General features: G+C 31.9%; 1 protein-coding gene across 1 annotated transcript; it reads right to left on the bottom strand.

The window, feature by feature from the left end:
* Positions 1 to 221: 221 nt before the first annotated feature.
* Positions 222 to 15300, bottom strand: LOC115889324. The gene is made up of 3 exons (XM_030909293.1): positions 15072 to 15300; positions 5406 to 5576; positions 222 to 686 (listed from the first exon to the last, which is right to left on the bottom strand). Exons 1-3 carry the CDS (start codon positions 15130 to 15132, stop codon positions 472 to 474), a joined length of 447 nt encoding a protein of 148 aa, XP_030765153.1. The 5' UTR covers positions 15133 to 15300; the 3' UTR covers positions 222 to 471.
* Positions 15301 to 17487: the final 2187 nt, after the last annotated feature.

Here is a 17487-nt window from a genome sequence, read left to right as displayed (position 1 = left end):
TTTGAAAATTCGGAACTTTTTGTAATTTTTTAAATTTTTATTTTAAAAAAATTATTTCTTGATAATATGGCAACATAAGTAGTAGATTAAATTTACAAGAAAGAAAATCCAGAAAAGATCCAGTGGTTCTCAAAATTTTAGAAAAAAATAATTTTTTTTTTTGAAATTTTCAATGTAAAATAACTCCGTTATTTTGGACTTATTTGAAAAACGATAAAAAGAAAATATGTTTCTTTTATCGAGATCTACCACCCCTTAAAAAACTTGTACTTATTTCTGGGACACCCTGTATAAACGCACAATTTGTACATATTAGTTTTAATTGCATCCAGTGTTAAGAGTAAAGTGTATTGTGGTAAATTAATGTTTTATTTTCCTCATATTACATTAATAATTAATTAAAATAAATTAAAAATTATCAATAAAGTCATTACTAATGGTTATAATTATAACTTTTAGCTTAAATATATTCTATATTCTAAAAATAGCAAAGCTAATGAATAAAGCGATAATGCTAAAATTCTCAAACTGGTTTGACGTAGAATTGCAGAGATCTTTTTCGCACTCGGTACATGTAGTTTTAATGTTTGGTTTCTTTTGATTTTCTTCAATTATCCTTTTGCATGTGTCATCGGAATTTTTTACGCTGCATCTTCTGTTGTAAATAACGCCATTGGTCGTAGTATCTGAAAATGCAACATATTTATTAAATAATGTAAAAGCTATGTTTCCATAGGTTATAATATGTATAATATTAATACAGGGTGGCCCATCGAAAACGTTCCGCAAGGCATAACGGCCAGGGTATTTTTTTTTCAAAAAATCCAAAAACACGTCAATTTTGTTTGTGAGGGGGACAACTTTTCCCCCCAAAATGATTGCAAAATCTTCAACCCTTTAAGCGGGGGTGTCATCCCCCAACTTTTTTCAAATGGGAAGGCGGGTCAAGTGGCACCGCAATGAAAATAGCTTTATATTCTCTATATTTCCCCGCTTCGTTTTTGAAAATCGGTCGAGTCATTGAGAAAATATTATGAAGGATTGAAATTTGAAAAGTTTATTTAAACATTTTATCAGAATAAATTCCTTCGACCAATTTGTTGTTTTTTCTTATTATTTCTAGATGTTTACGCATTTTTTCACTTGCCACAAGGTTGAACGATCAGGTACGGTAGTGCTATAGATAGCTGTACTGTGACTTGTACGTTGAAATTCTTCTCAATATCGTTAAACTGACTTGCAATAGAATTTCCAAAAATACCAGCCCACACGTTCAATTTCTGAGGGTTTTGTGTGTGCACCTCGTGAAAAACCCTGGGGTTGTCCTCACCCCAGTATCGATTTTGTACTGGTGGAACTTGTGTTTTTTTAATATCCTTTGGACACTTGTACGATTCACGCCGGTCTCATTGACTAATTTTCTTGTACTCAGCGTACTATCCATGGCAACTTGGCCCAATACGAATACCTCCATAGCTTTATTTACTACAGGATTTTCCCTCTGCCTCTTTTTATTCATAACGGAACCAGTTTCGCGAAATTTTGCTACTAACTCGCGAACAATTTTGCCATAAAGGTGTTTTTCAGGATGGCATTCATTGAATATCTGCGGAACCCGATTGCTACATTCATTATTTTTAAAATAAAGTTCGATTTTTTCTACTTTTTCTGCAAGTGAGTACACCATAATTGTTAAAAAGTTTAACGATATGGAGAAAAACTTCAACGCACAAGTCACAGAACAGCTATCTAGCAACTACCCCACCTGATCGTTCAACCTCGTGGCAAGTGAAAAAATGCGTAAACATCTAGAAATAATAAGAAAAAACAGCAAATTGGTCGAAGGAATTTATCCTTATCATTTACTCTGATAAATGTTTAAATAAACTTTTCAAATTTCAATCCTTCATATTTTCTCAATGAGTCGACCGATTTTCAAAAACGAAGCGGGAAAATATAGAGAATAGAAAGCCCTTTTCATTGCGGTACCACTTGACCCACCTTCCCATTTGAAAAAAATTGGGAAATGACACCCCCGCTTAGAGGGTTGAAGATTTTGCAATAATTTTTGCGGCAAAAGTTGTCCCCCTCACAAACAAAATTGACGTGTTTTTGAATTTTCTGAAAAAAAAATTACCCTGGCCGTTATATGCCTTGTGGAACGTTTTCGACGGGCAACCCTGTATATACTGGGTATTTCAGTTTCTATTGTCAGACTTAACATCTCGGAAAAGGTAAAAACATCAATTAAAAAAAAGGATATTTACAAAAGACATATTTTCTTAAAGTTATAACGTCCTGTAAATGAATTTCTGCACTGAAGTTTATAGGAACTTTTTCCATATTTTTTGATGAGGAATCAATGAGTTCTTATTTAACACTTTGGCCAGTTAATGATATTTTAAAGGTTTGCTATTCGACTTAAATTAGGGCAAATTAATAAAATTGCGTTCTCATCGAGAAGTCCGAAAGCGACAAAATATGAAGACACAACTCTTAATCAACATTAAATGCCCTACACGTGTTCGCAAGAAAAAAAGTATGTGGTGCGCCGTTTTTTTTAAATATTCCTGTGATATTCCATATGCACGTCCCTGATGAATATGTCGAAACTTTTTTAGCTTTAATATGTCGCAGTTATAGTAACTTTTACCCCAAAATATCATTCGAATCGCCAAAAACTCTTGGAAGAAAATTATAATAAATCGAAAAAAATTAACTTTTAATATCCAGTAGCGACAAAATAAAACAGCTTCGGACACAATGACTAAAGAATATAAGGACATGTAACGCCCATATACGGGCTGCAGCAGAATTTGTGACCTTAGAGGCCATTCTTTTGATGGCAAACAGTGAGTCATCATTTGGTCACCAGCGACAATTTTAACGATTTTTAATAGTTTGTGTGTAGTAAACTTTGTATCAATTTTATTACAATGATGATTAGTTGTTCAGCTTTCAAGTGTAAAAGCAGCAGCGATAAGAAAGAGCCAGGAATTACGTTTCATAGGTTAATAAACAATCCACTCCAACTTTTTAGCGTTTTCTTATTGAATTCGATTATTCTTTAATTTCAATTAACATCTATATGTACTTGATATGTGCTATACGTCGGTACTAGTTTTGTACCTTTTGTTAACGTTTGAATACGTTTTTTTTCGTAATTAATTAGTATGATACACCATAGGCGTAGTCAAAACAATTATCAAAAAATATAAATATTGCTTCAAACAGCTAGATTAAGAAAAATATGTGCCACGGCACAATTTGCTCTCGGGTGTTATTTGTCCTGGGATTCTTTAGTCATTGATCGGACCTATGTTGATAAAAAAAAATATTATTTTTACGTGAGGAAGGCAATGTTCTTTAATTTAGGCCACCTTGTATCTTATATTATAAAAAAATCAATTAAAATTTGCTTTTAGTTTTTATATTTGTTCTTCTGAGTATAAGTGTTAATTTAAAAGTTTAATAAAACCAACATTTATTTTATCTTGAATATAAAAGTATTTCTGAGAATCCGTATAGTTGGTCTTTGTTAAATTTCCTGTAAGCAGGAAACTCTCAAATCCCTATATCTTTTTTAATATAAATAACCACAGAAACATCTGCGATAGCTGATAATATTGTCTACTTAGAAATAATAATGTAATAGCCAAAAATATACACACCGTTTTATGAGGTATTAACTAATACAGTCTAATTTTTACTCGTTGTAAAAATTATTATGTACTAGTTTTTTCCCGAAACTTTGTCTGCATAAAATTCGAATTTTATTAATATGACATGACGTGTAATATTTAATTTTTTTTTCATATATAAAAATCCTGTGATGTGACAAAGAAAGTGATGAACACTGGTATATTTATCTTAAACCTTATTTTTACGTGAGGAATCTCTCCACGAGATGGCATATGTTTTTTAAAAAAAAACCTGTATATAAAAATGATATTTGATTCCGTCTTTAGTTTTTAGTTAAAATTGCATCTGAAAGTGAAGATATAATGCGAGAATAAAAGTGTAGCTAATATGGCGGTGCATTTGTGCGAAATATGTATTGTTTCGTAAACTTTGGATGTCTTTTGGTTTTCATTAAGTATTAAGGTACGTCCACATTGCTCGCGAGCAGGCCGAACGAATAGGCGAAACACGAAAAACATGACAAACAGTAGCAGCGAGAGGTTCGCGGGGCTCGCGACTCTCGCGGTACTCCACGTGCTTGCGATCACATAAAATACCTGTTTCGACTGTTCGGCTCTGTCGCGGTACATCAAAGAAAAGCTTCGGAGCCATGCGAGCATACTTTACGGCGGTTCGAAGCGCTCGAGCTGTTTGCGTTGTTTGTGTAGTTTTTAGTTTGGTTTCATTCATAGGATTCGGTATTTACTGCAGTATGATGATAAAGTAAAGTAAAGTAAAGTAAAGTTTATTTATCAAAAAAAGTACAATGTAAGTAAAAAAAAATAAAACTAAAGTTCCTGAAAAATAAGAAAATAAAAATAAATAAAGCTATTCCTTAGTTATAGATTTTCTAATTTGATAAATAAACTAAGTTGCTCACCAAAGAAATAAATCTTGTCGGTGAGTGATACTACCATGATTTTTATTTTTTTTTGTTCAGAATTACAAATAATTGTGTTTTGTTCTTGGATTAATAATATTAAATATACCTTTAATAAACTATAGCTCTATATTTATATTGCCTACTTAACTTAATCTGATCTTTGAGAACTTTATTTATATTTTGGCATACGCCTGGTATTATTTTTGAAATGCTTTGCTTGAAAACTTTGAATAAATAACCCAAACTGGCATGTAAGTCTCTAGTTGCAAAGAATTTAATGCTATGGCCAATCTTTATTTAACTCTTTCATTAACCGGAATACACTTCCTATAAGTTGTATTTTTTCTTTCTATACGGAGTCCAAACTATGTTAAAATCGAAATCAGTAGCGGACATTCGATAAAAATTATTAAAAAACTTTCTGTTTGTAAATCGCGTAGATGTTTACTTTCAGCACATTGAAAGTGGGAACTACTTTTGAAATTATTAGACATCCAAAACCACCTTTTTTTCTCTTTGTTTCCTTCGTTTTGTAATAATGATCGCACTAGCATCCGCTATAAAAAATACTTCAGTATCATCCATGTCCGAACAGCACGAACGCAAGCACTACATTACAATGTGGACGTCGTTGCTTGCGAGCCGAAAGATCTTGAGAAACACGACAAACAGGAAGCGCAAGCAACGCAAGCACAATCAGAAGCAAGAGCGCGAGCAGGATCACGAGCAATGTGGACGCACCTTTAGGTGACTGTCTACACTGTTCATAAGGAAAATAATGAACTAGTTAAACTGTAATAAAACCATTGTAAATTACAAGAAAACAATCCATAAATCTTACCGGTTTCTTTGATCATCAAACAAGTAAAAACTTTATTTTCCGAGTCGTTTCCGAGCTCGACCGTGAATATCGACATGCTACAGTCTATGACGCTGACGTTGTTCCTGTTGAAAGGGCTGCCGCAAGATAGCGCATCGCTCGCCGTGCACTCGTAGCATTGTAGAGCCGATCCTGAAAATTAAAAATATAATTGACCATAAAATCGCCACGATTGGATTGATTGGACACGGATGCATGCCATTTTATGTGATTTGTCCATAGATCATTTATACTTCGTGGATGCCATAACTACCATAAGATTTGTAATGCGTTTTGTTTCCATCTACAGGGTGTGTTTTCTACGATGTTCTCTACCGGGTGCGTCTCAAAAGTGGCTTACCCCTATAACTTTTTTATTTTTTTAGTTAAAAAAACGAGATTTGGTATGTTAGTATATGACATAAATTAGGAATGATTGACATATTCAATTGTTTTTGGTCACTTCCTGTTTCGCCGGAAATGACTACAACTTTTAATTTTTAAATGACACCCTCGGTAATTTTTTACTTTGTTCGATAGAAATTGACATTCTGAATAGAATGACATATCATGTGTCAACTTTTGATATTCTCGCTTAATAAAAAATTGTATTCTAAATTGCAATCTAGAGTGCCATAGCTATGTTAAAAACACTAATCCTTAATCAAGGAACCTTGGAAAAATAGATTGGATCGTCTAATGTTTTTAGTGTCTTGTCCTGGCTGGTTAAAAGATGCCCAAATCGTATTTTTAATCATATCTGAATTTTTTCAAATGGAACGAGGGTGGCTCATTAGCATATTTGGAAAAAGCATTTTTTACGAATAATTTGATACCACACACTTGATATTCCCAGTCAAATTTTCGTTACGAACCGCAAGTTATATTTTCAAATAAACATATGACATATTAACCATATAACATATGACATGTTATGATATATCATTCTATTCAGACTATTATTTTCTATCGAATAGAGTAAAAAAATGCCATTAAAAATCAAAAGTTATAGTCATTTCCGGTAAAACAGGAAATGACCGATAACAATTGAATACGTCAATCAATTCTAATTTATGTCATATAGTAACATCCAAATCTCGTTTTTTTAACTGAAAAAATAAAAAGTTATAGGGGTGAGCCACTTTTGAGACGCACCTGGTATATGGATATCTTGGAAACTACTGGAGCTAGAGAGTCGGTTAAATGGGGAAAGAATTGCAGTTTTGTGAGAACAAACATATGCGCCTTTCGAATTTTTGAAATATTTTTGAAAAATTTTACTAGATATTTGGAAAAAAAAATGTTGGCTGTTTTAAAAATGCTTTAATTGAATTCCATTATAATCTATTTTCGACAAAAAGTTTTCAGATAAAAATTGTAGAAAAGCATATCTTTAATGAGACTGTGTCCTCTGTTGTTTTCTAAAGCCTGCCATTTTTGACATATGATACAAAATTTTTAAAATGGAAACCATAGTTGGCCATGACTTCATAAAAAGCCGTAAAACCCCTATTTTTAAGCTTTCCAGCCTTAATATGTTTTTTTTTCGAAAATTTACTGAGTTATACGCAATTTTTATGTTTTTTTTACTAATTTCACTTATTCTTATTCTATTTTAATTTATAACTTATAAAAAGACAACATATTTTATTAAATGGTTCTTTACAGTTTACATTAAACAAATTAAAACTTATAAAACTAATAACACACTTTAAGTTATTTTAACAAATTAAAAATGTTCAAAAAATCGGCCATTGTTTTGAGTACATAAAATGCATCTATTTTATTTAAAAATTAATTACAAGCGTTTCTCACAAAGCGGCGCGGCGCGGCGGTCGACATTATTAAACTTATCCCCTGTCGCCTCTTCGAGTATCTTTCTTGATTCATAATGTTCTCTTGTAAACTTTGTTGTTAACCGTACCGCATAAAAAATATCTAAAACAGATACTATATACAATACAAAAAATGTTCCTTTTTTAACTCTCCATCTAATAAAAAATAATATACAGGGTTCTCCATGTAAAAAAAACAATTTTTTTTATAGTTTAGAAAGTTTGACGTAGAATTTTGAACACCCTGTATTATTTAAGATTACGATATTTATAGCAAAGTTAAGTATAGACCTTCTAAAGTAAACAACTAATATAGTTTTGATTTCAGGACAGTTCTTGTATTTGTAATAATTTTTGTTAAGGAAGGTTGAAAAATATCTATTTTTATTTATTTATTAATATCTCAGAAGTTCTCGAAATATATTTACTCATACCTTAGTATTATGTAAAGTTATCTGAAAGAAAGAGAAAAATGCAATAATATACATGATGTTTCATTTAAAAAAAATCATCCCAATCCACTCATACTTTTTTGAGGCACCCTATAGAAGTTAAAATATTTTCTTGAAATAAATCCCAGTACATACTTTAGGTATGGACTTAAACAAAATTACCAAGTTTATTATTGTAGGCGCTACGGATGCCGGACGCACTATTGCCGGACCCTGTATAAAGACAATAAAGATAAAAAATTAGATAAATCGCACATACGACCGAGATGGCAGAGAGAATGTCTGTATATTTTGTCATCATAGTTGGAGGGTTTTAACTATATCCACAAAAATATCAATAATCTAGATTTCTCCGAAACGTTTCTTTTACTGCAGTTTAAAGAAATAAAAGGCTTTATCTAAAATCCTTCATGGCCTGTAAGCAATAAATCTATATTGCTTTTTCTTTTCGTTATAGAATTAACGTTATTAGAGAGACGATAATGATTTTTAAAGTATTATCTGAGTTTCTTGTTGAGAGTTGAAAGTTAATTGGTTTCCTGTTATTGTTCTTACAAAGATATAGAAGAAAATAATATCAAAAGAAAATATATGTTTCTGTGATAAAATCGCTATAAAAACAAATAGAAAATTTAGTTCTATCTAATTTTAGAATTATTATTTAACTAGCTAACTTCGTACAGTGAATTGAAGTGAAATCAAGGCAAAGGTGAAAGCTTTTAATATTGTTACGGATTCCGTGGGTCCACTAATTTAAACTCACGATAAAATACTTAACGAATTTATTTTTCTCACAATTTACACACAATTTATACTAATTTAACACAAAACTAACTATTTATAAAATTCCTTCGCCAAATTGTCCGATTCGCAATTTAAAACGCGGTATTTTCAAACTTCAAACTGCTGAAATGCCGATTACGCGCCTTTATACAGGGTGTCACACTTAAGATGGATACAAGACAATATCTTGATTGTTTGTTGAGCGATCTTTTTTATTTTTGGCAGGAGGCTGTATGGCTATAAGACGTACATTTTGCCCAGGGTAAGAAATGCGATACCTCATAGACGTACGTTTTAATGGGGTTTGATATTTTTCGTCTCAAGAGTAAACTACCTTTACGACAGTATTTATTTCAAATCTGATAAATTATATTGAATCCTCCTTACCTAAGATACTTAAGTTCTAATTTTTATAAATATTGATACAGGGTGTGTCATTAAAATAAGACATTTTTATTTTTATTATTATTTTTTTAAGTACTTACGACGCGACGCCAGTGGATAAACAACAACTGGTTTATTATCAATAACCAATTATATCTAATTATCAATTAATAATCTGTTTAAGTTTGGTCGAAGATGGTCGAAGATGGTAGAAGATGGTCGAAGATGGTCGAAAATTGTCGAAGATGGTCGAAGATGGTCGACGATGGTCGACGATGGTCGAAGATGATGACTTTTAGTTCGTTATAGTTTTATAAATCTTTGTTTAGAGCATATTTTCCTAAGTTAATAGTGATTGTTTTAAATAACTATTTGGATTTTTTAAAATATTCCTCAATAAAACGAATAAAAATCATATTTCAGATTCCATTGAAAACTGGGTTTTTAAATTAAATTGAAAATAAATTGAAAATATTTAGTTTTTTTGTATCGTATCTTAATTGTTATGGAAGCTCTCTGAAAACTTAAATCGATTATTAATTGATAATTGATTATTGATAATAAACCAGTTGTTTATCCAGTGGCGTCGTAAGTACTTAGAAAAATAACAATAAAAATAAAAATGTCTTATTTTAATAACACACCCTGTATCAATATTTATCAAAATTAGAACTTAAGTATCTTGGGTAAGGAGGATTTAATATAATTTATCAAATTTGAAGTAGATACTGTCCAAAGGGTAGTTTACTCTTGACTCGAAAAATATCAAACCCCATTAAAACGTACGTCTATGAGGTATCGCATTTCTTATCCTGGGTAAAATGTACGTCTTATAGCCATACAGCCTCCTGCCAAAAATGGAAAAGATCGATCAACAAACAACCAAGATATTGGCTTGTATCCATCTTGTATTCAAGTGGGACACCCTGTATATGCTCTGGTGACTGTTTCTGGAACGTTCTAAAACTATCGGTAACTTTCTGCCATCTAGAAAGAGAAGGAGCGAACACTCCACTAACTGGACCAGAACCGTTCTGTTTTCCAAACGGGAACCAACTGAAAGCGGAATTGAAGAATCTGAAAAACTCCATCCGTAACTTGGAGTGGGTGTCCTCCAACGCGCAACGGTCTAAGACACTCGAAAAAGTTCCTCAGAACTTACGACCGAGAAAAATCAAAGGTTTTCCTTGATTTAAGTAAAAACAGTCTTCGGATTGTCACGGGGTTTCTAACAGGACACTGTCTCCTCAACGAACACCTCAGTAGGCTGAAGCTGCGAAAAAACGGCGAATGCAGATTCTGTGGGGAAAATGGGGAACACCTCATCACTGAGTGATGTCACGACCATTTGTGCCGTAAACTTTGGTACGGCTGATGTCGAGGATGGAGAGCTGGCCTCTGTGGAGCCGTATCAGATACTGGATTTTGTTAAAGCCCTGTTGTATCAAATAAGCTATTACTTAACAAAGAAATGGGTAATATCATACATATCAAGAAGATAGTTTTTTATTTTTTAATTTTAGGGGGCAACGGCCCAGCTACATCGAAACACCGGTTCCCATTAGAACACCGAAGTTAAGCGACGTAAGGCGATACTAGTGGGTGGACGGGTGACCGGTTCGAAACTCTGTATCGTGCTGTTGTCCAATAAAGGCAAAAGTGTAAAATCTATATATTGACAGACACTGCTCATTCAGGCCGGTTCGAGGCCGGATGAGATCGGATATCTCGTGAGTAAGAGTTGATTTAGGCACTTGCCTGGTCGGTAGGCCATTGAGCCATTGACCGCGGTTCGGATTCCGCATAAACAAAGTAGGCCCAGTCCAGATTAGCTATGGCAGTTTTTTTTAATTCTATCACTGTACTAAGAAGTAAATGTTAATAACGTTTGAACAAAATAAATTACTATTTAATATGATCTGTCTCGTAATTTCTGCGATTCATAATAATTCGTGTCATTAAAAAATAAATTCCAATTTAACTGAAATCTGCCGGAAATCAAGGTTTCTCGTTTGATTCGCCGCTCGAGCAATTCACGAGAGGAAAAATGTAAATTGACGTCTAGTTCTGATAATAATCTATATTTTCCTGCTACTAGTAAATAACTTTTAATAAATGTGCGTCTTATTTTTTATTCTACTATACATTTCAAGCGAAATAATGGGTAATGAAAATATAACGGAAACCAAAAAAACGCAGAATATTATCACATGATAATAAAAACAGTCGCAGTCTGACCACTGCCTGTAAAAGAATATATAGGGTGACTCACGGAGATGATAACTTAGACGTTTATGGAGAACCGGTTATAGGATTTTTTTGAATATTTACATTTTTACATATAAATGCCTCCATCTATCATTTGAAAAGTAGCAGCACCTTTGTTATTTTAAATGGAGCACCCAGTATACAGGGTGGCGCCTCTCATACGCCGCGGAAGCTCCAAGGAGAACGGTAGTTTATATCCAAATGAAATGTTGGCAGCATATGTAGGTTAACTGAAAGCATTTTATAAAAATATATAGAATTATACAGGATATCGCCAGAAAACGTTACACATCAAAGTTGTGTTTTTTTCTGATGGAACACCCTATATATTAATTGATTTTCGGATTCTAGGAAAAAAATAAAGGTGAGTTTTATTAAAAAAGCATATATACCTAAAATCTAAGGATTTTGACATATTTCACATTTTGTGAAAATGAAGAGAAAATTTTAAATTTCGATAACAGCTACCTAAATTTTAGTTGACCTTGTATAGCCTGATATTTAATTACAGTAACCATAGTGTGTTAAACCAAATTCAAATTTGACACAAAAAGTTATACAGGGTGAGACAAAATTAATATGGAACATTAGTCACTGCATTCACCAACTAATAGAATCTTGTCAATTCTCTCTGATGTAGGATAAGTTTGCATTTTCGGCAAATTTCTGAGAAACTTTTTTGTTTTAACTGACACAAAATGATAACTAGTTGTTAAAGTTGGACTAATTAGACAACTATGTTGAAGTAACGTCAAACATGTTACAGCCATCTAGATTTTATCAAATAATAAAGATCTACTCAGATTAAATCATGTAAATGAAAATACCTAGGAAAATCTTTGTTTGAGGGGTAGGCAACCTTAATAGTATTTTGAAGAGACATGAATTCTCCATTGAATATCGGAATAATATACTGGGTGTTCCATTTAAAATAAGAGAGTAACATGCTTTTAAAGGTGACCAATCTCCAATAAGCAGTTTGTCTCACCCTGTACAACTTTTTGGATCAAGTTTTTTGGAATAGAAATTTAATGGCAATCAACTGAGCTAAAAAAATATACAGTATTCCATATAAAAATATAAAAGTTTAGTTTAAAAATTTGTTTCAATCCTGTATATTGACAAAAGTATTTTCAAAACGTGCGTTACTATCAGAGTTGCCACCTTTTGTATTTAAAAAATCGGGACAGCACTAGTCCAACCTTTTTTCTTAAATGTAAAATTTTATGTGCCCATCGAATTTTGAAACAATATTTTACGCCTTTTTGCGTTAACTAATAAAACTATTCGAAATTTATAAATAATTATGTAAAACTAAAAAATTTAAAGTTAAAACAAGATTAGGAAACAATCAATTAAATCTAAAACAACTAGAGCAAAACCTAAACAGAATCAAAAGTTTCAGCTGTAAAATCTGTATAATTGGCTTTATTAGTTTATTTAACTATTTTTAAATCAACGTTTTTTGGCAAAATAAAACACTAATTCACCAAACACTAATACACCAAAATACTTTAAAATATAACATACTTAGTATACACAAGCATAAAAAGGCATTAACCCTTACAAGTGCGCTAATTTCCATTAAACCCTTTACTTTTAACACTGGACGCGCGTTTCGTAAACCAGCTTAGCATCATCAGCAGATGATGAAAACTGATGGTTAACTTCAAATTTATGATTGGCGAAACGAGCATCTAGTGTTAAAAGCAAAGTGTTTTGGTATATTGCGGTGAATTAGTGTTTTATTTTGCTGTGGTAACACCAAAGGCTCCACCCCCAACTGTAATAAATATTTTTTATTTGTTTTGTTCCTGTAAAAATAAGAGCCTTGTAATTTTTAATAAAATCCAAAAATTCTTATATGCGATATATTAAAATTAAATTGAAGTTCCGTTCTAATGAAAAATTCTAAATAGCTATTTCTAGCGTCTGTCTACTTCAACATCATACGTGAAAATATATAAATAACAACCTTAAACATGAAGACATATAATTTACTCTAGTTTTAAAAATACGTATTTTTTTATCTATAATTTTTATATCCTTTATGGCGAACTAGTGTGTACCAGCGACTTCGTTCGCGTCAAATTAATCATTTGTAATGGTGATGATAAAGCAAAGCAAGAATTTCCATTAACATACAAACTGGATAAAATTTTCTCACATTTATGTCAGCATGAGAAAAAACAATATGGCGATATTATTATATAACTTGGTAATATTTGAGGGGTAGTTTCATCTAGTTGGAATTTGACTTTCGAAAATCCGTTTGCCAAAAATAAGCTTTTTACGTTAAGCAGTTTAAGCAGAATCGTGGTTAAGAAATTACGCAACTTTTTGGTTTGTATGTACACCCTGTATAGTTTTTTAAAAAATTTCAAAATATATAAAAAAAACAAATTAATTATACTTGTCCAAGCGTTTTCCCGAAAGACTAACCGTTTTTTAAATAAGAAATATTGTAATATTTGAGGGGCGTTTTTACCCTCTTGGAATTTGAGATTCGAGAAACTCCTCCTTATCGAACCTCTACACCCCACAGTCAATCACCTCTACACCCCACAGCTTTAAACGTCAAGCAGTTTAAGCGGAATCGTGATTACTCAATGGTCATATTTTATGAAACACCCTGTATAAATTTATAAAAATCTTAAAATATGTAAAACAACAAAATAAAATATACGTGTTTAAGACTTTTTCCGAAAAACTCACCGGTTTTTAAATAAAAAATATTTTAATATTTGAAGGATAGTTTCCTAAAAATCCCTTCTTATCGAACCTCTACAGCCTAAAGTCAATCTGTTTTCCAAAAATCAGTTTTTTACGTCAAGCGCTTTAAGCAGGATCGTGATTAATCAATGACCAGATTTTTCGAAACACCCTGTATACATTTTTAAAAAATCTTAAAATATGTAAAAAGACAAAATAAAATATACGTGTTTAAGCGTTTTTTCGAAAACTTAACCGTTTTTTAAATAAAAAATATTGTCAAGGTGTATTACTGGTTGCATAACTGCATACTGCTAAATAATCGCAACGTGCATTGAGGAACCTGGCGCATTCGCCAGAAAGTAAAAGAAAATTATAGAATTCTTTAGAAAAGTCTAGAAACAATCGCCAGGGGGTATATAAGGCCCGCGCTTTGACAGTTAGACAAGTCTGAAGATAGTCTGAAGTCTGAAGTTTGAAAATACCGCGAAATACCGTTAGAGTAATAGTAGTTGCATAAATTGTGACAATATTGTAATATTTGAGGGGTGGTTTCACCCTCTTGGAACTGGAATTTCGAAAAATCCCTTCTTATCGAACCTCTACACCCTAGAATCAACCTGTATGCCAAAATTGAGCTTCTTACGTTGAGTGGTTTGAGCAGGATCGTGATTAATCAGTATGTCAGTCACTTAAGGATTTTATATATTAGTATAGATTTCCTTTACGCAAGTTTTTATTATCGAATATTCATTAAACAGAGTATCAATATCTACTTCTTTTAATTCTAAAATTTCTAAGATTTTAATTAATTCGTGGAATTTTAAATTGGCTATTAAACAAATAAAAATCCGGACATTTGCGTGGGGACGCGGGACATTTGGATCAAAATGACGGGTGGCAACCCTGGTTACCAGTACCTTCACATTGCTTAAAAATTGAAATAAAAATCACAAACCAAAAACCTAATTTTAGAGTTTTTCGGAAGCTTGCAGGCCACCCTGTATAAATTAAGGGCAAAAAGAAATAAAGAAAGTTTTGTATGAAAATTGTTAAGAACAAAAAGCGCAACAAAACAACTAAAATTTATGTTTTACCTATTAGCACATGAAATATTTACCGGTTCTCTATGATTCTTAAATAAAGTACATAACTATCTCAGTATTTAATAAACAGATATTAAATATAAAAGCTGTAATTACAACACGACTTACCTTCATTAAAGAAACATAAAGTGAGCGCCGCAAGGACACAGAATCGATTATTGAAACCCATTATCAATCGCAACGATCTGTCGGTAATGAATTGTAGAACAAACCAGCACTTAGCACTGCTTCCTATTTAATAACTGGGATGCGCTTTGGGGCCGCCGAATTCAAGACGCCTGTGTTGCAAATCACTAGTCACCGAGTAGTCGAAACAAACTAAAACTGTCACTGAAGACTGCCTTAGTTTTGTTGTTAATGGAGGTATTTCCCAGTTGATGCGAATTTTACGAATTACAACGTTGTAGTCCGGTAATATTACAGAATAATAATACTAATGACGAAAATGACGTTGCTTACAGATGTGGCAAGTTGGCCTGGAATTAAAGATTGGTGACATTTACCTTATAATTATACAATTTTACAAAAAATCGCAGCGAACTTAATTTCCAATCTATCCCAGACGTGTCGTTTATTTTCGATCGTATTGTACAGGGTGGCACCTTTCAAATGACGTGAAGGCTCCAAAGAAAACGGGACTCTGTATTGCAGATATCATGTAATTTAAAGAACGCGTTCATTGTTCTCAAAGAAACCTGGTTTAGAAATTAAAAAGAAGAAAAAAAAAATGTATTCTTAATAACATTCTTCAAAAAGTTAATAAATGAGGGAGTGGGGGGGGGGGTCGATTTTTCAACCAGAGACTGTTAACAAATAGATAATATTATATATTATGAAATGATCTATTGTATACAGGGTATTTCAAAAAACATGTGACATCCCTCGTAGGGAAATTCCTCACGTAAAAATAATATTTATTTTTCATATCAACATATATAGGTCCGATTCTGCTTTGTTTCATAGCTACAGGGTGTTAAAGTTTTAATATTTTTTCGATTTATTTTAATTTTCATCTAAGTACTTTTAGCGTTTCGAATGAAATTTTGATGGTAAAAGTTATTATAAATGCGACATATTTTAATGCTAAAAAAGTGCCGATAAATTCATCAGGGGCATGCATATGGGTTAACACTGAAATATTTTTCAAGAAAAATCATGTGCGCCACTGACTTTCTTTCTTTTGATATCAAAATTGTGTAGGCTGTTTAATGCCAATCTCTTGATATTGTGTCGAATGATGAGAAAAATGAGAAAAATTCTCCTCCTTGATGAGAAAAACGCAATTTTATTAATCACAATTAATAAAATAAAAATAAAATTAATAAATTATATATTTTACCTAATTCATTATTAAATATTATTACTATTAGTTGCTTTTACTATTAGTCCAAACTACAGCAATTTAAAAAAGATAATGGTATTTAAGATAATTACAAAAAAAACAAATTTTAAAAAATTGTAACATCCTGTAACTTTAAAATTATGCATTTCAATACCCATGTTTATAGGCACTTTTTTCATATTTTTTGATTAGGAATCAATGAGTACTTATTTAGAACTTTCGCAAGTTAATGATATTATTTTTTTAAAGGTTGCTATTAGACTTGGGTCAAGGCAAATTAATAAAATTGCATTTATCTCACCAAGGAGGCCGAAATCGATAAAATATGAAGAAACAACTTTTAATCGGCATTTAAACTGCTTACACTATTCCATTAACAAGAGAAAAAGGTCAGTGGCGTACATGTTTTTTTAGAAAAGTATTCCAGTGACAACCCATATGTACGTCCCTGGTGAATAGGTCGACACTTTTTTAACTTTAAAAATGTCGCATTTATAATAACTTTTACCCTCAAAATTTCATTCGAAACGCTAAAATTACTTGTAAGAAAATTATAATAATTCGAAAAAAATATTAAAACTTTAACACCCTGTAGCTACGAAACAGACCAGAATCGGACCTATGTTGATATGAAAAATAAATCTTATTTTTACGTAAGGAATCTCTCCACGAGAGATGGCACATGTTTTTTGAAGCACCCTGTATAATGTATAAAATGTATGTATCATCAAATGTAAGAAAAAAAAGTAAGTTCATTTTTATTATATCTGTAGCTATCTACTCAAAAATATGCCCATATGAAATAAATCAAATTTTGTTTTTCCAGAAACTCCTTGAGAAATCCTATTCCGCATCCTATGAGAAATGATCGAAAATATACAGGATATGTTAACGATTTAAAACAGGAAGTGACTGAAAACAAATGAATACGTCAGTCAATCCTAATTTATGTCATATACTAAGTCATTGGGTTGAGAACTCGAGGAAATTTTTAGAAAAAACGGGAAATTTTGACCGTCTTTTGGAAATTTCTATTTGAAAAAGTTGACAACATTGGTCAAGAATCAGCCGCCGCTGAATAGGTATTGTCGATTCCTTTTTTCATTTTATTGCAGTTCTTGCTACTTCGACTGGACTATTAAGTGAAATCAGGTAAATATTATGACTAAGAAATTGTAATGG

This window comes from Sitophilus oryzae, unplaced genomic scaffold (genome assembly GCF_002938485.1).
Source record: "Sitophilus oryzae breed Bouriz unplaced genomic scaffold, Soryzae_2.0 scaffold_813_pilon_pilon, whole genome shotgun sequence".
NCBI lineage: Eukaryota > Metazoa > Arthropoda > Insecta > Coleoptera > Curculionidae > Sitophilus > Sitophilus oryzae.
This window is presented reverse-complemented; position numbering and strand designations above follow the sequence as displayed.